General features: G+C 33.6%; 1 protein-coding gene across 7 annotated transcripts in view; it reads left to right on the plus strand.

Annotated features, from left to right (window-relative positions):
• Positions 1 to 19,328, plus strand: part of ITGB3BP (integrin subunit beta 3 binding protein) — a 69,346-nt gene that overhangs the window by 34,928 nt on the left and 15,090 nt on the right. For all 7 annotated transcript variants that reach the window (XM_026006938.2, XM_026006939.2, XM_072730729.1 and 4 more), the window contains 3 exons: positions 1,844 to 1,979; positions 10,161 to 10,230; positions 18,864 to 18,942. In XM_026006938.2, the coding sequence (XP_025862723.1) occupies positions 1,844 to 1,979; positions 10,161 to 10,230; positions 18,864 to 18,942 (285 nt within the window). The remainder of the gene's footprint in view (positions 1 to 1,843; positions 1,980 to 10,160; positions 10,231 to 18,863; positions 18,943 to 19,328) is intronic.

Genomic DNA, 19,328 nt, shown 5'->3' on the forward strand with positions numbered 1-19,328 from the left:
AGTTAGAACTTGATATTACAGTTTGATTTTTAAAAAAGATATTGGTTATATTTGTGGCTACTATGGATACATAAAATTAAAAAATGGAAAGCCTTCTGTTTCCCCAATATAAAAAAGTATTTATCATTTAAAACCTTAACTGTAAAAAAAAAAATTTGATGCTATAGATTCTAGAACTAATATCAAGATTATTGTAAAAGGTGACACAGCCACTATTTCTGCCAGGGTGTCTTAGAAATAAAGAACCATTGACAGTGGAGAATTATATAACAATTTCAAGTCAGCTACCAAACTAAAGTTTAATTCTACAACGTTGGCAACATCATAAGCCATCAGACCCTTTTTTTAATCCCCCAAATCCAGCCTGTGTTGTATGTAGCACTTCTAGATTTCAGGTTTTCACACCTTTTATTTCTGCTTATCTAAGCCTCACCCTTCCTCCTCACAAGAATCCTTCTATAAGATTATTACAGCCCACTTTGATTTTCCCTTTCCTCTCAATTTTTGTAGCTCTCATACTACTGTTAGATCTCTTCTCTGCTGTTTACGAGGCCAGAACAATTTGTTCTCTTTCTTTGTACACATTAGTTAGCAAGTGCTGGGTGATTGGTAAGCATTACAGAAAATAGTTTAAAAGGAATTCAGAACAGCAAGCAATTAATAGTGTGATAAATGGTGTTTGGAGGAAGTGGATCATAAATGGGACCTAAACTAAAGAAAGATTTGATCCTGGTAAAGAAAGAAAAGGCATTCTAGCGTAGGATCACAGAATGAGCTGAGGCCGAAGTGTGCATATCTAAGTGACTGGGACTACAGGTGTCATTTCATATTAGATTAATTAACTAATGAACAAATGAATGAATTCAGAGTAGAGTGGCTTGGCCAAGGTTACTGGACTATTCCTTTTACATCATTCATTCATCACATATTTTTGACTTTTAGGGTACAAGATGAAGAAATATTTATTTTCAGGAATTCAAATTTTAATGGGGCAGACAGAAATGTAAAAACTGTTAAAATAATTTTTAATTTTATTGGAGACAGTAGTTTCCAATAAGAGGTATGCACGAGGTGTGTAGGAACACAGAGGAGAAAGCTGCAGAGAGAATAGGGGGATATCCTGTAGGAAAGGCCAAATTTTCAAGGGCTTTAAATGCCATACTCCATCATTTGAACGTTATTTTGGTTATTCTTGAGACAAGTCACTGTGTCAGAACAACTTTATGAACGTTTAAGAAAGCACCCTTCCTAGGATTTCCTTGTGGGTTTTACTAAGAAACTTCTGAGAGTTTTCTTGGCCTGGCTCCATAATTATACTTCAGGTTTAGCAGACAGCAAAAGTCAAGATAAAACTGGAAGAGTCAGCATCTCTAAACTGTTTGGAAATACCATCTCAGAAGGTAGTAAACCTTTAATATTAGATTTTCACAAATATCAAATTGAGATGCCCTAATAAGTGTGGAGAGCTGAAATATCTACAAAGTGATATTTGAGTTTATTTACAAAGGTGATATTTGAGTACATTTAAAATCTGAAAAGAAAGAGCAAGGAGGGATCCCTGGGTGGCACAGCGGTTTGGCGCCTGCCTTTGGCCCAGGGCGCGATCCTGGAGACCCGGGATCAAATCCCACATCGGGCTCCCGGTGCATGGAGCCTGCTTCTCCCTCTGCCTGTGTCTCTGCCTCTCTCTCTCTCTCTCTCTCTCTGTGTGTGACTATCATAAATAAATTAATTAAAAAAAAAAAAGAGCAAGGAAAATAATACTGGTTTGAATTTTGCAAGTTTTAAAAGCATTCTCAAAGAACTAAACATAAGTATTTTTGTCTCAAATATTTATTTTCAGTCATTTGATTCTTCAAAAATCACAAGGAAGAAAAGTACTAGAACTTATTCTCCAACAACTGGAACTTGTCAAATGAGCCCATTTGCTGCTTCTGCAAGCTCTAAAGAACAAGAGCACAAAAATGAACCATCAAACGGTTAGTTGAACATTCTTTTCCATTTATTGTGATATTTTTCTAGTTATTGGTTAAATCAGAATTTTTATTTAATAATCTATGGATCTTGCAGCTTATTTTTTTCTTTTTTCCTAAGGAATTTGATGTAAAGAAGGCAAGAATATAGGAGCTACTTTGGATATAAATGTAAACTTTCTAGGTACTTATTTTAAAATGCTACTGCAGACTTTGTTCTCTTACTATCCCATCCATTAAACAGAAATTATGGTCTGACTGCCTTCAGCTACTATCAATTATAATGGTTACAGATATACCCCTTAACAAGCTATCCATCATGTGCATAAATTAAAGAGCATGTAATTCAGGTACTGCTGCACTACAGTTTAAGAGAGATACTTCTAAATGTTATTTTTATTCATGTTGTCCATTTAGTTTTATCCACATTTCATTTATCTTTATATAGCCTGCTTTTATTATATTTCATTACCTTCTTTCCTTTTACTATTTTAAATACATTTGCAAAAAACTTACAGTTTTCCACTAAAGAATAACCTAATTTTAATATGAAATTGTTTATTTAAAAATATTGTTAGTTTAAATATTTCTTATTCTCTGGTAGTTTATTGCTAAAATATTTATTTAAAAGATATATGAATCTAGATTTCATAGATTTAATTTTTAATATTATAAAAGGTCATGAATCATTGACATGTCAAGTTTCTATAATATAAAATTCTAAGTAGGCTCAAATTTAATAAAATATATTTTAGATGTGCTGTGATTAGCCTAATTCATATTTTATTGTTTAACATTTATTGAGTGCTAAGAATATACTAGAAGCTACACAGAAACAAAGAAATCTCATTTTACCTAATTTGTTGTAATGAAACCCATAATGAGATCTTAAACTTTTGAATGACTTTTATTTTACTTTAATCAAATGCTTTTTATCTTACAGCTATTACTATTAGGTTTGCTTTCACAAAAATGTATGAAGATGTATACATTTTCTTCAAGCTCTATCTGTTTTTAATACACTTAATATATCCTTTGTTTAAAATTAAAAATTAGTGCCTTAGAGATGGCACATCTCTATACTGAAATATGAATAGATTTTAAGTGGATACGTACTTGATTTCCATATTGAAATTAAATATGGACTTAAGGGAACATTCCTTTTGCCCATAAAAAGATTAGTCACATGATCCCCGTTGACATTTAAGTGGATAATTATACAGATTATTGTACTAAGTAAGCTCTTTTTTAAAAAGTCATATAACAAGGGTTCCTGGGGTGCTGGTAATATTCTATTTTTTAACTTATATAGTGGTTACACTGGTTCATTAAACTATATATATATGTTTCATACACTCTGATATATATGTCTCACATACAAAAATCTCAACATAGGAGAATTCTCTAGGATCTTATATCACATTATGTCACTTGTAATCATTACATTGCTCCTCTTAATATTTCATCTTGTACATGTTTAGAAATAAGAAAGCCTGATTCTCTGAAATAATTTAAGTTCCAAATGATCTCATAACTTCTATTAACAATTCTCAGTTTTTAAATATTGTACAAACATAAGGTGCAACTGAAATAAGCACTTTTATTTAAATAGCATTTTCAAGGGCATTTTAGGTCCAATTCACTTCCCATTACACTTAGGATATAATTTAAAACCATATCATGACTTTTAAGGCCATACATCATCAAATACCTGACCATCTCGTCTATCTCATTTTCTGTTACCCTTCTCATGTTTACACTACTTTAATAACTCTTACTTTCTTGCTATTCATCAATCATGCTAAACTCCTTCCTGCCACAAGATCATTGCACTTGAAGGTCTCTCAACCTATATTCCTTCTGGAATTCTCTTTCTCTAGGTATTTATATGTACTTTCTATATACATTTGAACTGTGTACTATGCGAACAGGTGACTTAGTATTAAATTTAAATACATTCGTACTTATAAAAGAAAGAAAAATCTATTTCTACGTCTTCCCTCTACTTAGAGTCTATATGTGGGCCAAAAATGAGGTGAGTGATTCCAGTTCATACATTTGAGATATATATTTATTTACTTATCGTGATATATGTTTCTCATTGTTATATATGTTTGTGTGTGTATCATTATATTGCTGCCCTCCCCTACCCCTTATCAAATTTCTCCAAACTATTATGCTTTTCAGTAAAGAGGAAGGATGCATCAGACTTATTATTAACTAGAATAGAAGGATAAACATTAAATTTGCATAGTCAAAGAGAGTATTAGAGAATTAGACAATAGATTAGATCTGTAGAAATCATCCAGACTGTAACAATGTAATAACATAGAGAGATAAAGAAATGGAGAATATGATAAAATGATAAAGAGAAATGATGAGTAGAATAAGAAGCTCCAACATATGTCAAATAGGAGTTCCACAAGGAGGAAATAGGGAGAATGGGCTGAGGCAGTATTCTAAGATAAAAGGACTATCAATTTTTCATTATTTCAATTTCACAGTTAAGGAAAGATGAGAATTTCCAGGTTGGAATAGCATACTTAGTCTCAGCAGGATGAATCAAAATAAATCCCACCTAGTCATATCACGGTAAAACTACAAACTATGAAAGACAAAGAAAATTTTAAAGGCCACCAGAGAAAAGACATATAACCTACAAGGGAATGACAGACTGATAGTGAATTTCTCATCTGTGTCAACAGATTCCAGCAGGAAGTGGAATAATACCAACTAAAAATCACAACTGAATTTTTTTGTTCAGGAAGTGAAGATGAAATAAATAAAGATTTTTTTCAGACAAAGTCTGAGAGAATTTACCATTCATAGATACTCCTTGAAGGGACTACTAAAAAACGAACCTCATATAAGTAAACAGCCTCAGGTAAAGGAATGGAATATAAAGAGCAATGGTGAAGAAAATAAATTAGCAAACATGTTAGTAAATTTAATTTAAAATCTAATTATAGGGACACCTGGGTGGCTCAACGTTTGAGTGTCTGCCTTCGACCCAGGGCATGATCCTGGAGTCCCGGGATCGACTCCCACATCAGCGTCCTTGCATGGAGCCTGCTTCTCTCTCTGCCTATGTCTCTGCCTCTCACTCTGTGTCTCTCATGAATAAATAAATAAAATCTTAAAAAAAAAAGTCTAATTACAGAAATGTGACTACAAATTCTGCTGACTATAAAGCGAAAGACAATTTGAGATGGGATTAAAAGCAAATAGGCTGTAATGGCATGGAATATTGATCAGGGAACAGAAGGAGCTAAGATTCTTATAATCTGTAGGGAAAAGAGTATCTGTTAATTGACTTTGTAATTTTTTTTTAATTTACTTGCCTGTAAAAATGGGGAAAATAATAATATCTGCCTCAGAATTCTTGTGAGAATTAAATAAAGTAATATATAGAAAGCACTCAGAACAGTGCCTGGCATGTAGTAAGCTTCCAATACATATTTCCGCTGTTTTTATTGATATCATTATTATTTAGTCTTTAAAAAAAGACATAGGATAATTAAATGTAAAGGGATAGAAAAAATATGTATTAGCTTTAAAAAAAAAAAAGAATAGCTGGTGTAAGAATATTGGTATAGACCAAAATAGACTTTAAGGCAAAAAGCCTTATTGAAGATGATAGGAATCTTTACCTAGTGAGAGAAGGAAAGAGTCACTACCAGAAAAAAAATCCTGAAACTATGTGCATCTAAAACAAAAATAAAACCTAATGAAATAGGGCCAGATTACAAAGAGAGACTCACAAATCCCTAGTTTATAGTAAATTATAAAGTACCTCTTCAAAAACTGATGAAATAGATAAAACCTTAAGAAGGCTATAAACAATTTGAACACAGCTAAGCAAACGTGATCTAATGAGCTGTGGTCAAACAAGTCTGATACCCAGCACGTGATAAAGCATGACCTAGAACTTTTACAAAACTATAACCAGTTTGCAATCACAAAGAAGTCTCAACATACCAAAATTGCTGTCACATGCTCAACCAAAATTCTGTGCAATTAGGAATCAGCAATAAAAAGGCAGCCCTCTAAAAATTTTAGCCCACAAGTTTGGAAACCTAGAGCCTTCGAAATAATCCATTGTTCAGAAAAATCAAAATGGAAAATGTAAAATATTTAAAATTGAATGATAATGACAACAGAAAACTTACAGGAAAACTTTACACCTAAACACTGCATTATACTAAAACAGTTCTTAGTGGAAACTTTATGTTTATAAATGCATGTATTTAGAAAGGAATAATGATTGAAAACAAATAAGCCAAGCATTCAATTTAGAAGGATGGAAAAAGAATAGAACAAATCCCACAAAATACAAGAAAGGAAATAAAAGATATAAAGAGAAAATATTGAATAGAAAACAAGGCAATGATAAAGTAACAAAATCAAAACCAGATTCTTTGAAAAGACTAACCAAATGGTAGACCTCTGGCAAGATTGATCTCTTTTTAAGTGGAAGAAGGAACAGACAATATGTATTTCTAAGGAACTGATAAATTACTATGAGTTTAAATATATGATGAGCAGTTTGAGATATATGAGCCAAATGCTTCTTAATGTGGTCCACAATCTAATTTGGGTGAAAGATTTTAAAACTTACCATTCTGCTTCTTAAATATTAATGTTTTAGTAGCTAAAAAGCAATTCCAATTTTCTCATTGATACCTTTCTATTCAATAATATAGGTAATATTTTAAGAATATTACATTTCTTCCATAGGATCAAGAAAGGTATTTTGAATTTTAAAAAAGGAACCATTAACATTGTTATTTTTCATGAATTGATCCTCTAAAGAGATTCTTCACTCTCCACTCTTGTTTAATAATAATAACTTAGTTAATTAAAAGAATATATGATTTTGGGATCCCTGAGTGGTGCAGTTGGTTGAGCATCAGACTCTTGGTTTCTTCCTTGATTTCATTTCATTCTATCAGCAACTTGATCTCCCAATAACTCTTTTTAGAAAAAAATTACTAACCAGTGTTTAATACATTAGACAAATCACGTGAACCTCTCTGAGTCAAGGTTTTCCTCAACTCATAATTTTTGGTTTGGGACCAAATGATGCCTAAGATGCATACCCACTATAAACTATATGTGTCTAGAAGCAGCCTCATACCAGCCTAAACCTGTTTAAAGAAGCATAGCATCCTGCTTAAGAAGACAATCTTAGTAGCCAGATGACTGGCATTAGATCCTGACTCTGCCGCTTACTATCTTTAGGGCTTGGGTAAGTTATGTGGCTATTCTGTGCCCTATGTTTCCTCATCTGTAAAATGGGAATAAGAGTGACCAATTCAGCGCACCTCGGTGGCTCAGTGGTTAAACATCTGCCTTTGGCTCAGGTTGTAATCCCAGGGTCCTGGGATGAAGTCCAGCATCAGGCTCCCCGCAGGGAGCCTGCCTCTCCCTCTGCCTGTGTCTCTGTCTCTCTCTCTCTCTCTCTCTCTCTCTCTCTCTGTGTCTATCATGAATAAATAAATAAAATCTTTAAAAATATATATTTTCTGTTCTCTGATATTCATAATATCACTAAGTTGGTTCAGAAACTGATTAACAATAATTTCCCTCATTGTTACTTTGGATCTTATGGCTTCTCTCCAAAAACAAAAAAACAAAAAAATAAAAAACCCCAAAACCCAAAACCAGTATCATAACTAAATTATTCAAAATAGTCTTTAATTCTAAAAAGAGAAAAACTTGTGCTTTAGAATTTAGCCAAAGTACTAGTTAACACTCTTGTTTATTAACTTTCCATTATTTGACTCGTCTACATCCTTAAATTCCAATAGTAAGAGTTTATTTAACAAAGGATTAAAGGGAAAAACAGTAACAATATTTTATTGATGATTTTAAAGAACTCTGAGGAAAAAGTCTATTAAAATCCATTTCTCAAAAAATAAAATCAAGCTGGATATGAAATCCCATGATACACATGAAACCTTATTCTCAGAAAATGTTTGCCTAAAGGTTAATACTAATTTCCTGACTTTTGTGCTATGCTATCTACATTCAATAAAGCTCCACAATTAAATATTAAAATATTTTGTTCCTTTAACTGTAATTAATTTTCACATTTTAGAACCATTAGTCAATAAAGTTAGGTGAGAAATAGTAAAAGAATGCTTTATTTGAATTTTCACCAGGTGTTCAATGCCTGCTGAAACATTTTTATTATTGTAAGGGGATCAGATATCTTGTCCTATAAAAAGTAATCAATAGCCTAATAGCATTAATCTCAATCTTCTCATGGAAGGACTTATATTTCTAATATACTTTCCAACTGTTAAATAGGAGTTTTAATATCTCTGAGAATAACATTTGGATCATTTAGCAGAGACTGGACTCTAATATATCATTAAGAGTATTCCAGTTACTGAGGTGCCTCAGTGGCTCAGTCAGTTAAGCATCTGACTGTTGATTTTGGCTCAGGTCATGGTCTCAGGGTTGTGAGACTGAGCCTTGCATTGCAGCTCTGTGGCTTAGGGTTCTCTTGCTCCCTCTCCCTCTGTCTCTCCTCCCCCACAATTAACATGTGGTAAAGAGCTACATGTGAGCCGAAGGTGGCGCTAAACCGCTGGAGCCACCTGGGCTGCCCAGAAAAAATACTTTAAATAAGCTTTTTCTCTAGTAATAGGTGCAAGTAAGAGTAATGGATTAAAAATTAAGTGAAGAAAAAAGTACAAACCAGCATTGGAAAGTCTGTTCCAGACATTAATACGTTAATAAATTACATTTGAAAATTTAAAGAAATTGCCTTTGTGTTATCTGTGTACTCGGTTTCATCTAAAAGTATTGGATCTTCCTGCTATATTACATAGAGCTATACTATCCTATACATATACATATAGAGCATTTGAAATGTGGCTTATCTGATTTGAGATGTGCTACAAGTTTAAAACACACCAGATATCAAAGACCATGTGAAAAAGAGAATATGAATGACCTCATTAATAATTTTATATTATTATGTGTTAAAATATAGTATTTTGAGTATATGGGGTTAAATAATAAAAATTTATTTCACCTGTTTTTCCTTTGTGAAGAATAAGGACATTGAGTTAAGTAATAGTTCCTGTGCCAGTTGTTGAACAAATGGAACAACATGAAAATACAAAATGTAAGGAGGTTGTCACCAATGATGCATTTAAAAAAATTTTTTCTCTGAACTTTTTTCATTAGTAGTAAAAAGTTTGGATTATTCATTCATTTGCTTGCTTATTCATTGAATAAACATTTACTAAAGGCCAGTACACATAAGCCATTAAGAAACGTTTTGCTAATATGTCCTCAAATACTTATTATACATCAAATTGTTTAAATTTTACGGTGTACTATAGTATGAAGTACAGTAGAACCAACTATGAAAGGGAGAGCTCATAAAACAATTATCTATTTGACCACCAGTAAGTGCAAACATATCCTGCTAGAGCTCTAAAATCACATTTACATTTCAACCTCACACAGAGGATCTTTCCAAGAATTTACTAAGCCATTATGCATTTTTTCAATATGCATTTTAAAGTCAAGCACATTTATCAAATTTATTTTACTGTGACATCACTAGAAACTCACTATTTTGTAGATGTTAATATCACCGACTCCTTGTTAACTTTGAGGCAAAAAATAGGGGTGAAATAATACAAAGTGGAAACTTTAAGATGACATTTTTAATTAAAATATTTGATGAGGGATCCCTGGGTGGCGCAGTGGTTTAGCGCCTGCCTTTGGCCCAGGGCGCAATCCTGGGGACCTGGGACTGAATCCCACGTCGGGCTCCCGGTGCATGGAGCCTTCTTCTCCCTCTGCCTATGTCTCTGCCTCTCTCTCTCTCTCTCTCTCTCTCTCTCTCTCTCTCTCTCTGTGACTATCATAAATAAATAAAAATTTTAAAAAATATTTGATGAAAGTTTCCTTTATCTAGTAAAGATTTTTTTCTGTATAAAGTCATCATGAATAAAGAATTGGGATATTGGGAAATAAAAAAAATAGCTATTGAAAAGTTGATAATAGTGATTCCCAAAGCAAATTCCAGGATACTTGTTATTTTCCTACTTTCATTAGTCTATCCTTTTATTTTTTGTTTAAACTTTGGCAATCTAAATTCTATTTAGAATTTGACAAATTTCCCCTTAACTTTAAGTTCTTCTTTTTATTGCATATATATAGAAAAGAGGAAAAAACTGAACCACCTCAGCTTAACCGAAAGGAAGGAATCTACAACAAAAGACAATGATGAGTAAGTCTGTTGTTTTGGAAATCATAAATACATGTATCTTGAAAGAAAAGGATATGTCTTAAAGTGATAATTTAAGAGAAATAATTTATTTGCAGAAATTTAAAAATACACCTGAGTTAAAACATTTTTTTTAAGAAGTAAAATATTTTGTGATGTGTTTTACAGTATTCATGTGATCATAATACATGGTATCTTAATGTTTTTTTAAGATTTCTTTCTTTAGGGCAGCCTGGGTAGCTCAGCGATTTAGCGCCACCTTCAGCCCAGGGCATGATCCTGGGGACCTGGGATCGAGTTCCTTGTTGGGCTCCCTGCATGAAGACTGCTTCTCCCTCTGCCTGTGTCTCTGCCTCTCTCTCTCTCTCTCTCTCTCATGAATAAATAAATAAAATCTTTGAAAAAAAAAGATTATTTGAAAAAGAGAGAAAAAGAAAGTTCAAGTGGGGTGAGGGGCAGAGGGAGGGGGAAGAAGAGAATCTCAAGCAGACTCCCCACTGAGCACTTAGCCCACATGTAGGGCTCAATCTCACTACCCTGAGATGAGATTATGACCTGAGCGAAAACCAAAAGTCAGACACTGAAGTGACTGAGCCACTCAGAAGCCCCTGTGATATCTCAATTTTAATACTCATGAGTACAGTCTACCAGCCCATGAATAAGAGACCAGCTTAAGATAAAACTGAAGAAAACGCCTTTTCAGATTTTATATAGATGGAAAAGTAATCCATCATTTGGTAACATAGTGCCTAACAAATAGTTGGTTCAAGAGCTAGGAACACAGTGAAGCCAACAGAGTAAGAGATCCAGAGGAATTCAGGAGGCTTATATGCCAGTACCCACCTAATTTCATATTGGCTAGCCATTGCTGCCTTGAATGAAAATATTATCTATAAAAATCTACTTCCCGTATATAATCTGGAAAGAATAGTATATTTATCCATTGAGGCTGGAAAATTGAATTAAGCAGAACGGGGGTTAAATTTTCAAAGTAGTTCATATGTTCAGCTCATTTACCCTTTCAGCTATATTAACTATTTGCCACACAATATGATGGATAGGTAAAGAAGAAAATAAAGTTTCTCCCTTTGGGAACTTATGGTGTTATGTTGTAAGTTAATAAACCTTTCCAAACTTAGAAATAGGTTATGTGTTATGTTTCAAATTTTTTAAAAATCATTTGCGTGAAATTCAGAATGCATTTTTCATACAAATATCATAATTTATGGTTATAATGCCAGAAGTCCCTTTTTCTCATAATATAGCTTATCTATAGTATTAATCAGTAGTAGTCTAGATTAAAATATATAAAAATTGAGTGCCATTTAGAGTACAACAGGGACAAAGGGAAGAGTTTCTCAAATTTTCTTTTGACATCTTCTATATCATCATACCCCCTTTATCTACTTTTACTAGATACTTTTCCTAGCCACATTTCCCTCAACTCCAGATATTCTCATGCACCCTGTCCCACTAATATTTTTGTTGTAAATTACTACACCTTCCTTCCCATAAGTAAAGTTCACATTTCTTCAGTGAAGCCAATATCAACTAGATATTAAAAGGAAAGCATTCTTGGGGTGCCTGGGTGGTTTAGTTGGTTAGGTGTCCAGCCCTGGTTGCATCTCAGGTTATGATCTCCGGGTTATGAGACTGAGTTTGAGTCTGGTTCCCTCAGCACAGAGTCGACTTCAGATTCTCCCTCTCTCTCCCTCTATTTCTCCCCCCACTGGTTCTCTCTCTCTCTCTATCTATCTCTCTCAAATAAATAAATAAATAAATAAATAAATAAATAAATAAAATCCCCCCCCCCCAATAAAAGGAAAGCATTCTTTTTAACTTATTAAATACATTTTAAAATTGGCATTATATACACACAGAAAAATCTCAAATTGTACAAAAGGACATACAGGGAGAGCAAGTGACAAGTAACAATTTTTGATGCATGTATAATCTTATATTTGAAAGCAGATACTGAGTGTAATATAAGACTGATGATTCACTGAACTCTATCTCTGAAACTAATAATATACTATATGTTAATTAATTGAATTTAAATTAATAAAAAGTTAAAAATGAAAGCAGATACCTGCTAAATAAACCAAATGAATTTCTGATATAATTATATGAAGTATAACAAACTTAGGAGTAAAAGTAGACAGTGAAGGAGGAAATGTTTTTGGACAACAGTGATAACCATGTAAGCAACCAAACTTAACGCTTGCTTTCCCCTCAGTCAGCTCCACTTAAGCTATTCTAACTTTTTATAGTTTCTTCCCTTCCTTATTCTTCTGAACCCATCAATTTGCTTACAGCTCCAGATTTTTAACAACAGATATCTTAGCAGTGAGCTTTCGAGTAGCAAGGGAGTAAGAACCTATGGTTCACTTAGGAATTTGCCTATATTTATTTAATTTCTCTCAATATTTATTTCTAAAGATCCCAGTTATTTATATATATCACTCCATGACTTGATACTAGAATAAGTGAACTTAAGGACAAGCCAAGATATTTTACAATAGATAAAAATTATGGCTTGCTGATTGTTTTTTCTACTCATTATAAAATTACTTAATCCTACTCAATAAAGCTATTTTACTAGCTTTTGTAATGCGTCCTTCATTCTATTTGCTTAGATTTCTTTTATTACCTTGTAAAGCCATTCTAAAGACTTGTTTTTTTAAAATCTGAAATTGAACATTTCTTATTTGCACATCAGTTTTAAATGATCATAGCATTTTATATTTTGTTTTGGCAATTGTATAGGTTAGGATTGTCCAGAGAAACAGAACCAATCACAGATACATATATGTGTAATAACATAATAATAAGGTATTAATAAAATATAATATTTAATGATAATAAGATGGCATTGATGTAATTGTTATTGATAATTAAAATGTATTGGAGTGCCTGGGTGGCTCAGTTGGTTAATCATCCAGTCCTTGATTTCAGCTCTGACCATGATCTGTGTGAGGGTCGTGGGATCAAGCCATTGGGCACAATGCTCAGCAGGGAGTCTGCTGGAGATTCTATCTTGCCCTCGCCCTCTGCCCCTCCCCCTACTCACATGCATGCACACACACTCTCTAAAATAAATAAATCTTTTTTTTTTAAGTTTTTATTTATTCATGACAGAGAGGCAGGCAGAGACACAGGCAGAGGAGAAGCAGGCTCCATGCAGGGAGCCTGACATGGGACTCGATCCTGGGTCTCCAGGATCACACCTGGGGCTGAAGGCAGCGCCAGACCGCTGGGCCCACTGGGGCTACCCTTAAAATAAATAAATCTTTTAAGAAATAACTAAAATGTATTGATAATGAGTTATATATATATACTTGCATATATAGAGAGAGATTGATTATTAAGAATTGGTTTTTTTTTTTTTCATGCAGTTACACAGGCTTAACTCCATCATCTCCCATCCACAAGTTTGAGACCCCAGAAAGCCAGTGGTGTAATTCAATTTCAGATCCAAAGGCCTGACAACCAGGGGAACTGATGCTGTAAATCCCAGCTCAAGAGTAGAAGAACAACATTCCAATTCAAACAGGCAGGCAGGATGAGTTGCCTAGGTGGCTTAGTGGATTGTCTGTGCCAACTCTTCATTTCGGCTCAGCTCACGTTTTCAGGGTCATGAGATCAGCACCATGCTGGCTATGGAGTCTGTGTCTTTGACTCCTAACAGCAGCAATGTATTTTCACATTTGCTTAATCTTACCACAAACACAAAATAGTTTCAGAATTCCTATACTCATAGCACTGTTATAAACAAACCTGCAAAGCATTCAAGATTTGTTTGCAGTCTTTTTTTTTTTTTTACTTTAATTTGACAGTATATAGGCAAATTACTACGTTCAAAACTACTTGGATTAGTTCTTTATTGTTGTTTTTTATTTTAATTCCAGTTTAGTTAACATACAGTTCTGTATTAGTTTCAGGTGTACAATATAGTGATTCAGCAATTCTAAACATTATTCATTTCTCATCATGATAATTGTACTCTTTAATCCCCATCACCTATTTCACCCATCTCTCCCACAAAGCTCCCCTCTGGCAAAAATCAGTTTGTTCTCTGTAATTAAGAATCTGTTTCTTGGTTTGTCTCTTTTTTTTTTCTCCTTTGCTTGTTTGTTTTATTTCTTAAATTCCACATATGAGTGAAATCATACAGTATTTGTCTTTCTCTGACTTATATTATATAGCCTTATACTCTCTAGTTCCATCCAGGTTGTTGCAAATGGCAAGATTTCATTCTTTTTTGAATAATATTCCATTGTTTATATATGTCACATCTTCTTTACCCAATTCATCATTTGATGGACATTTGGACTGCTTCCATAATTTGGCTATTGTAAACAGTGCTGCAGTAAACATAGAGGTGTATGTATCCCTTTGAATTAATGTTTTTGTATTTAGAGGGTAAATACCCAGTGATGCGATTACTGAAGAATAGGGTAGTTCTCTTTTTAACTTTTTGAGGAGCCTCCATACTGTTTTCTACAGTGGCTGCCCCAGTTTGTATTCCCACCAATAGTGTAAGAGGGTTCCTTTTTCTCCACATTACTTGGATTAGTTCTTTGTTTGAAGAATTAGTTATTCATTTGAAATAGTTCGGTTTTCTTGCTTCTGTTTGTATTCAATTTTAATTTTTTTCTCTCATCTTTTTTAATTTAATCTTTTAAATGATGTCAAACATTAATATGGTTCTAAAAGCCAAAACTTAACAAAAAAGTATATTCAGAAAAGTGTCACTCCCTGCCCCATTTTTCCTATCTACTCCCTGTAGGTAAACAAATTCATTAGTTTCTGGTTTACATTTTGTTTATTTTTATAAAATTAAGTTGTTGCATTTCTTTTTTCTGATTTCTCTTTTTATACAAAGATGGCATACAGTGTATACTCCTTTACGTTCTTTGTTTTTCTGTTAGTGTATGTCCTAAAATTATACCTTGTTAATCAATTTGGCAAGGTTTAAATATAAGAATTCTTCCAACAGGAAAATATAGTTCCATATTCTAGGTTAAAATTTTTTTTTCCCCAGAAAACAAGCAGTTAGTGACATGTCAATAAAGCTCATTTATAAACAAACACCTACACATTAATATTTTATGTGAACTTCTATATCCTTTGTACTCTGAAAGGAAAATATATTATATATTTCACTGGCATTGGCTTTTCTTCCTCTTGGAAATTTGCTGCTGGCTACTGTCACTGCTATGAAAATGCAATAATGGAGACTATCCTTCTGCAGGGTTTATTCCATTAAACTTTTTATTTTCAGATTGTAGATTCACACATATGCTGTTGTAAGAAGTAAAACATGATGCTATATATAGAAAATCCCAAAGAATGCACAATGACTGTGTTCCTTACTATGTAACTGTGAGTAATTAGTGTTTTAGTTTCCATATATGTAAAATGGAGATGTTTACCAAAGAGTTATTTTTAAGATTAAGATATAGCTTGTGAAGTAACAAGTACCATGCTTTGACTTTAGAAAGAGCTCAAAGAAACTTAGCAATATATTTCATCATTACAGTCCAGCTATCATCCAAAACAATCAGTTTAGATAAACAGAATAAGTATAAACAGATAAGCAGAGGTTCTGTGACCTATTTACCTTTTTTCTCTATAAGACATAGTAAGTAGGGGGATCCCTGGGTGGCTTGGCGGTTTAGCGCCTGCCTTTGGCCCAGGGCGCGATCCTGGAGTCCCGGGATCGGGTCCCGCGTCAGGCTCCCGGCATGGAGCCTGCTTCTCCCTCCTCCTGTGTCTCTGCCCCTCTCTCTCTCTCTCTCTCTCTCTCTCTCTCTCTCTATGATAAATAGATAAATAAAAAAAAAAAAAAGACACAGTTAAGTATTAAGAGGATAAAGGAAATCTGAGGATTTTGTCCCTGTAATGTACATATAACTTTCAGGTTTCTTGAAATTATATACAAATACAGTCTCTTACAGATAGTGACTTTTGATATAAATTTTTGGTAATGGAATTAATTACGAGTTCATTTGTGGCCTTTGAGAGTATAGTACCAGTAGAGTGGTAAGGCAGAAATCTGAATATAAGAGTTTAATTTCAGTACGGAGGAATAGAGATTGGGTTTGGACCATTATTTTGAGCAGTGATTTATGGGGGAAAAATTCATTAAATTAAGTAAAAGAATTAAACAGCCTCAAGGGCCAAGCAAATCATATACTTGTAATATTAACCATCAGTACTGCTGTAAGATTCCTGTAGCACTCACAGCTTGGGCCAGAGAGTGAAGGAAACAAATAGGTAGGAAATCCAGGATTACACATTAGAAGGACATGTGTGTGGCAGAAGGTTAAGGGACTTTCTTTTCTTTTTGTTATTATCCCCAGCTTTATTGAAGTGTAATTGACAAATAAAATTATATATATTTAAAGTTTGTAACAGAGTGATTTGAAATATATGTGTGTACCCATTCCATGAAACTGGTTGCAGTCAGGATGGGAGGAGTTGATTTCATCTAGGAAGAAGTAAAAGAAGGAGGAAGAGAAGGAGATTAAAATAAAAATGGGGGTCACCTGGCTGACTCAGTCAGTAGAGCATGCAACTGTTGATCTCAGAATCATGAGTTGAGCCCCATGTTAGATGTAGAGTTTACTTAAAAATTAAAATTAAAAAAATAAAAATGAGAAGAATGATGTATTGTCAACTAGTCCACTGGTCATGCAGTGAAGACAAGTTTTCCTCTAAAAGCAGCTCAGGCATGTGAAGGATATCCTGGAAAATAGTTTCCCCAGTTATTTGATACTCAGGCCATACAGCTAGCTCTCCAAGGTTGTCAAAAACAGTTTGCCTAACTGAGCCCCTCAATAACTATCTTAATTTGAGAGGCAGAATTACCAACAGACCCTTTGGGGATATTACATTGCACAATTCCTGGGGACTCCATTTACATCTTACTCTATCTGAACAGAGAGCCCCTTGGAGTCATTCAAGATAGCAGCCCTGCAGGACCCACCCTTCCCACATAATTACATGAGGGTCAACAAGGAGTATCATCAGTTCATTAAGGTGTGGTAAGATAGTGTAGAGAGGATCTGCTACTTCAGTCCTCCCAGGAAAAGAAGGCAAGGTGTAAAGAGCCCTTCGGAATGCTTCTCATGGTGAAGTAGCCCATTTGCCCCAGCTTTGCCCACTTGAGGCAGTAGTAGTACTGGTATAATGTAGGGGAAACTGGAGGTTCCCAGCCCTGGGTGGGAGTCACTTAAGCCCTCTTGCTTCTTGAGGCTTTTGGAGCTCAATGGAAGGAGCTGGATTTCTTTTATGACACTCTTTCAAACTGAGGTTCAGGTGATAAGCAAGTAAGGCTTTTCATTGAAAATACTTGATAATCAGGGAAAATTTTTAAAGAAAAAAGATCACCTGCAATTCCATTTTCCTCACATAAATTTTAGTTTTTGCATAAATGCTGTTTTTCATTCCTTGTTTGCATACTTCATGTATTTTACTTGGAGGGAACATATTGTACATATTCGTTGCATATGAAAATTTAACATATCAGTCTTATTTTTAATAGCACAGAAATGTTAATGGATAATATTGATGTAATTTTGAAAAGCATTTAAATAAAATTTCTTTTTTTTTTTTTCATAAAGTCAATAGCATAGATTTGTGGTCTCTGAAACAGTAGTCACTAGCCAGCCACACATGGCTAATGAGCATTTGAAATGTGACTAGTCTGAAATGAGATGTGCTATGAGTGTAAAGTACACACTGGATTTTGGGAAAAAAAGCATACAATATCTCATGAATAATTTTTATTGATTACATGTTGAAATGATAATACTTTAGATATGTTGGTTAAATAAAATATATTATTAAAATTAAGTTCACTTCTTTTTACTTCTTTCAATGTGTCTACTAGAAAATTTTAAATTACATTTGTGGCATACATTTTATTTCTATTAGACTGCACTGATGTAGATTATCATATACAGCTATGAGATCATAAAATCGGACAATAAGGGAATAGTTAAATCATCTTTGGCATGTTTACTAGATATAATATTGTGCAGCCTTTAAAATTATAAACCTATGGGTGATGTGGCCAAAAAGTATATGTATTATATTATATTAAGGAAAGAAAGTATGATATAAAATTATAGAAATTGTTTTTAAAATACCTAAGAGAATTTTTCCTGTATGCTAACATGCTAACTAGGGATATGTTCAGAGATAAGATTACAAATGAAGTTTTCTTTGTTTTCAAATTTAAAAGAATGCCTTTGTAACCTTTTTTCACTCTGAAATTATTAAAGCCATCAAACTTACTTTTTTATTTAAAATAATTCCTGGGTAACCCTGACTCAGATCAAGGTAAATAAGAAGATGGTATATTAGGGTTCTCAAAGTGGAACTGTGGAGAAAGGAGCAAGCCAACTAACTAGATCTTCACATCTTTTCCCACTGTTCAGAGGAAATGAAAGCAAAAATCCCAAAGACAGATTGGCTTGTAAAGGAATGAAAGACATTTAACATCTTTCACTACTTTGTAAAGAAAAGGATTAGAAAACTGAATCTGAGATCTTTTTAAAAGAATTAAAGGTGTGAAAATGACTTGCTATTTTAAATGCTTCATCTTGCTAATTTTTTTTCATTTATAGATTCATGATGTTGCTATCTAAAGTTGAGAAATCATCAGAAGAAATCATGGAAATAATGCAAAATTTAAGCAGTATACAGGTTAGCTTTTTTTTTAATTTATAAATAAAATAAATTTTATTTATTTATTCATGAGAGACAAAGAGAGAGAGGCAGAGACACAGGCAGAGGGAGAAACAGGCTCCATGCAGGGAGCCTGACATGGGACTCGATCCCAGGTCTCCAAGATCACGCCCCGGGCCAAAGGTGGCGCTAAACTGCTGAGCCACCAGGGCTGCCCAGGTTAACTTTCTTTTTTCCTTTGAGGCGTATAATTTTTCATATGTCTACTACTCCATTTGAAAAAAGAAAATAGGAAAGAAGCCCCAGATTGGAGAATCCAATCCAGGAAAGAATTTGCAGGGAATATGTCTAATTTACTTTTCATGAGAATTTCTTTTCTTATATGAACACTAACCATAATCTTT

The sequence above is a fragment of the Vulpes vulpes genome, chromosome 12 (genome assembly GCF_048418805.1).
Source record: "Vulpes vulpes isolate BD-2025 chromosome 12, VulVul3, whole genome shotgun sequence".
In the NCBI taxonomy this organism is placed as follows: Eukaryota; Metazoa; Chordata; class Mammalia; order Carnivora; family Canidae; genus Vulpes; species Vulpes vulpes.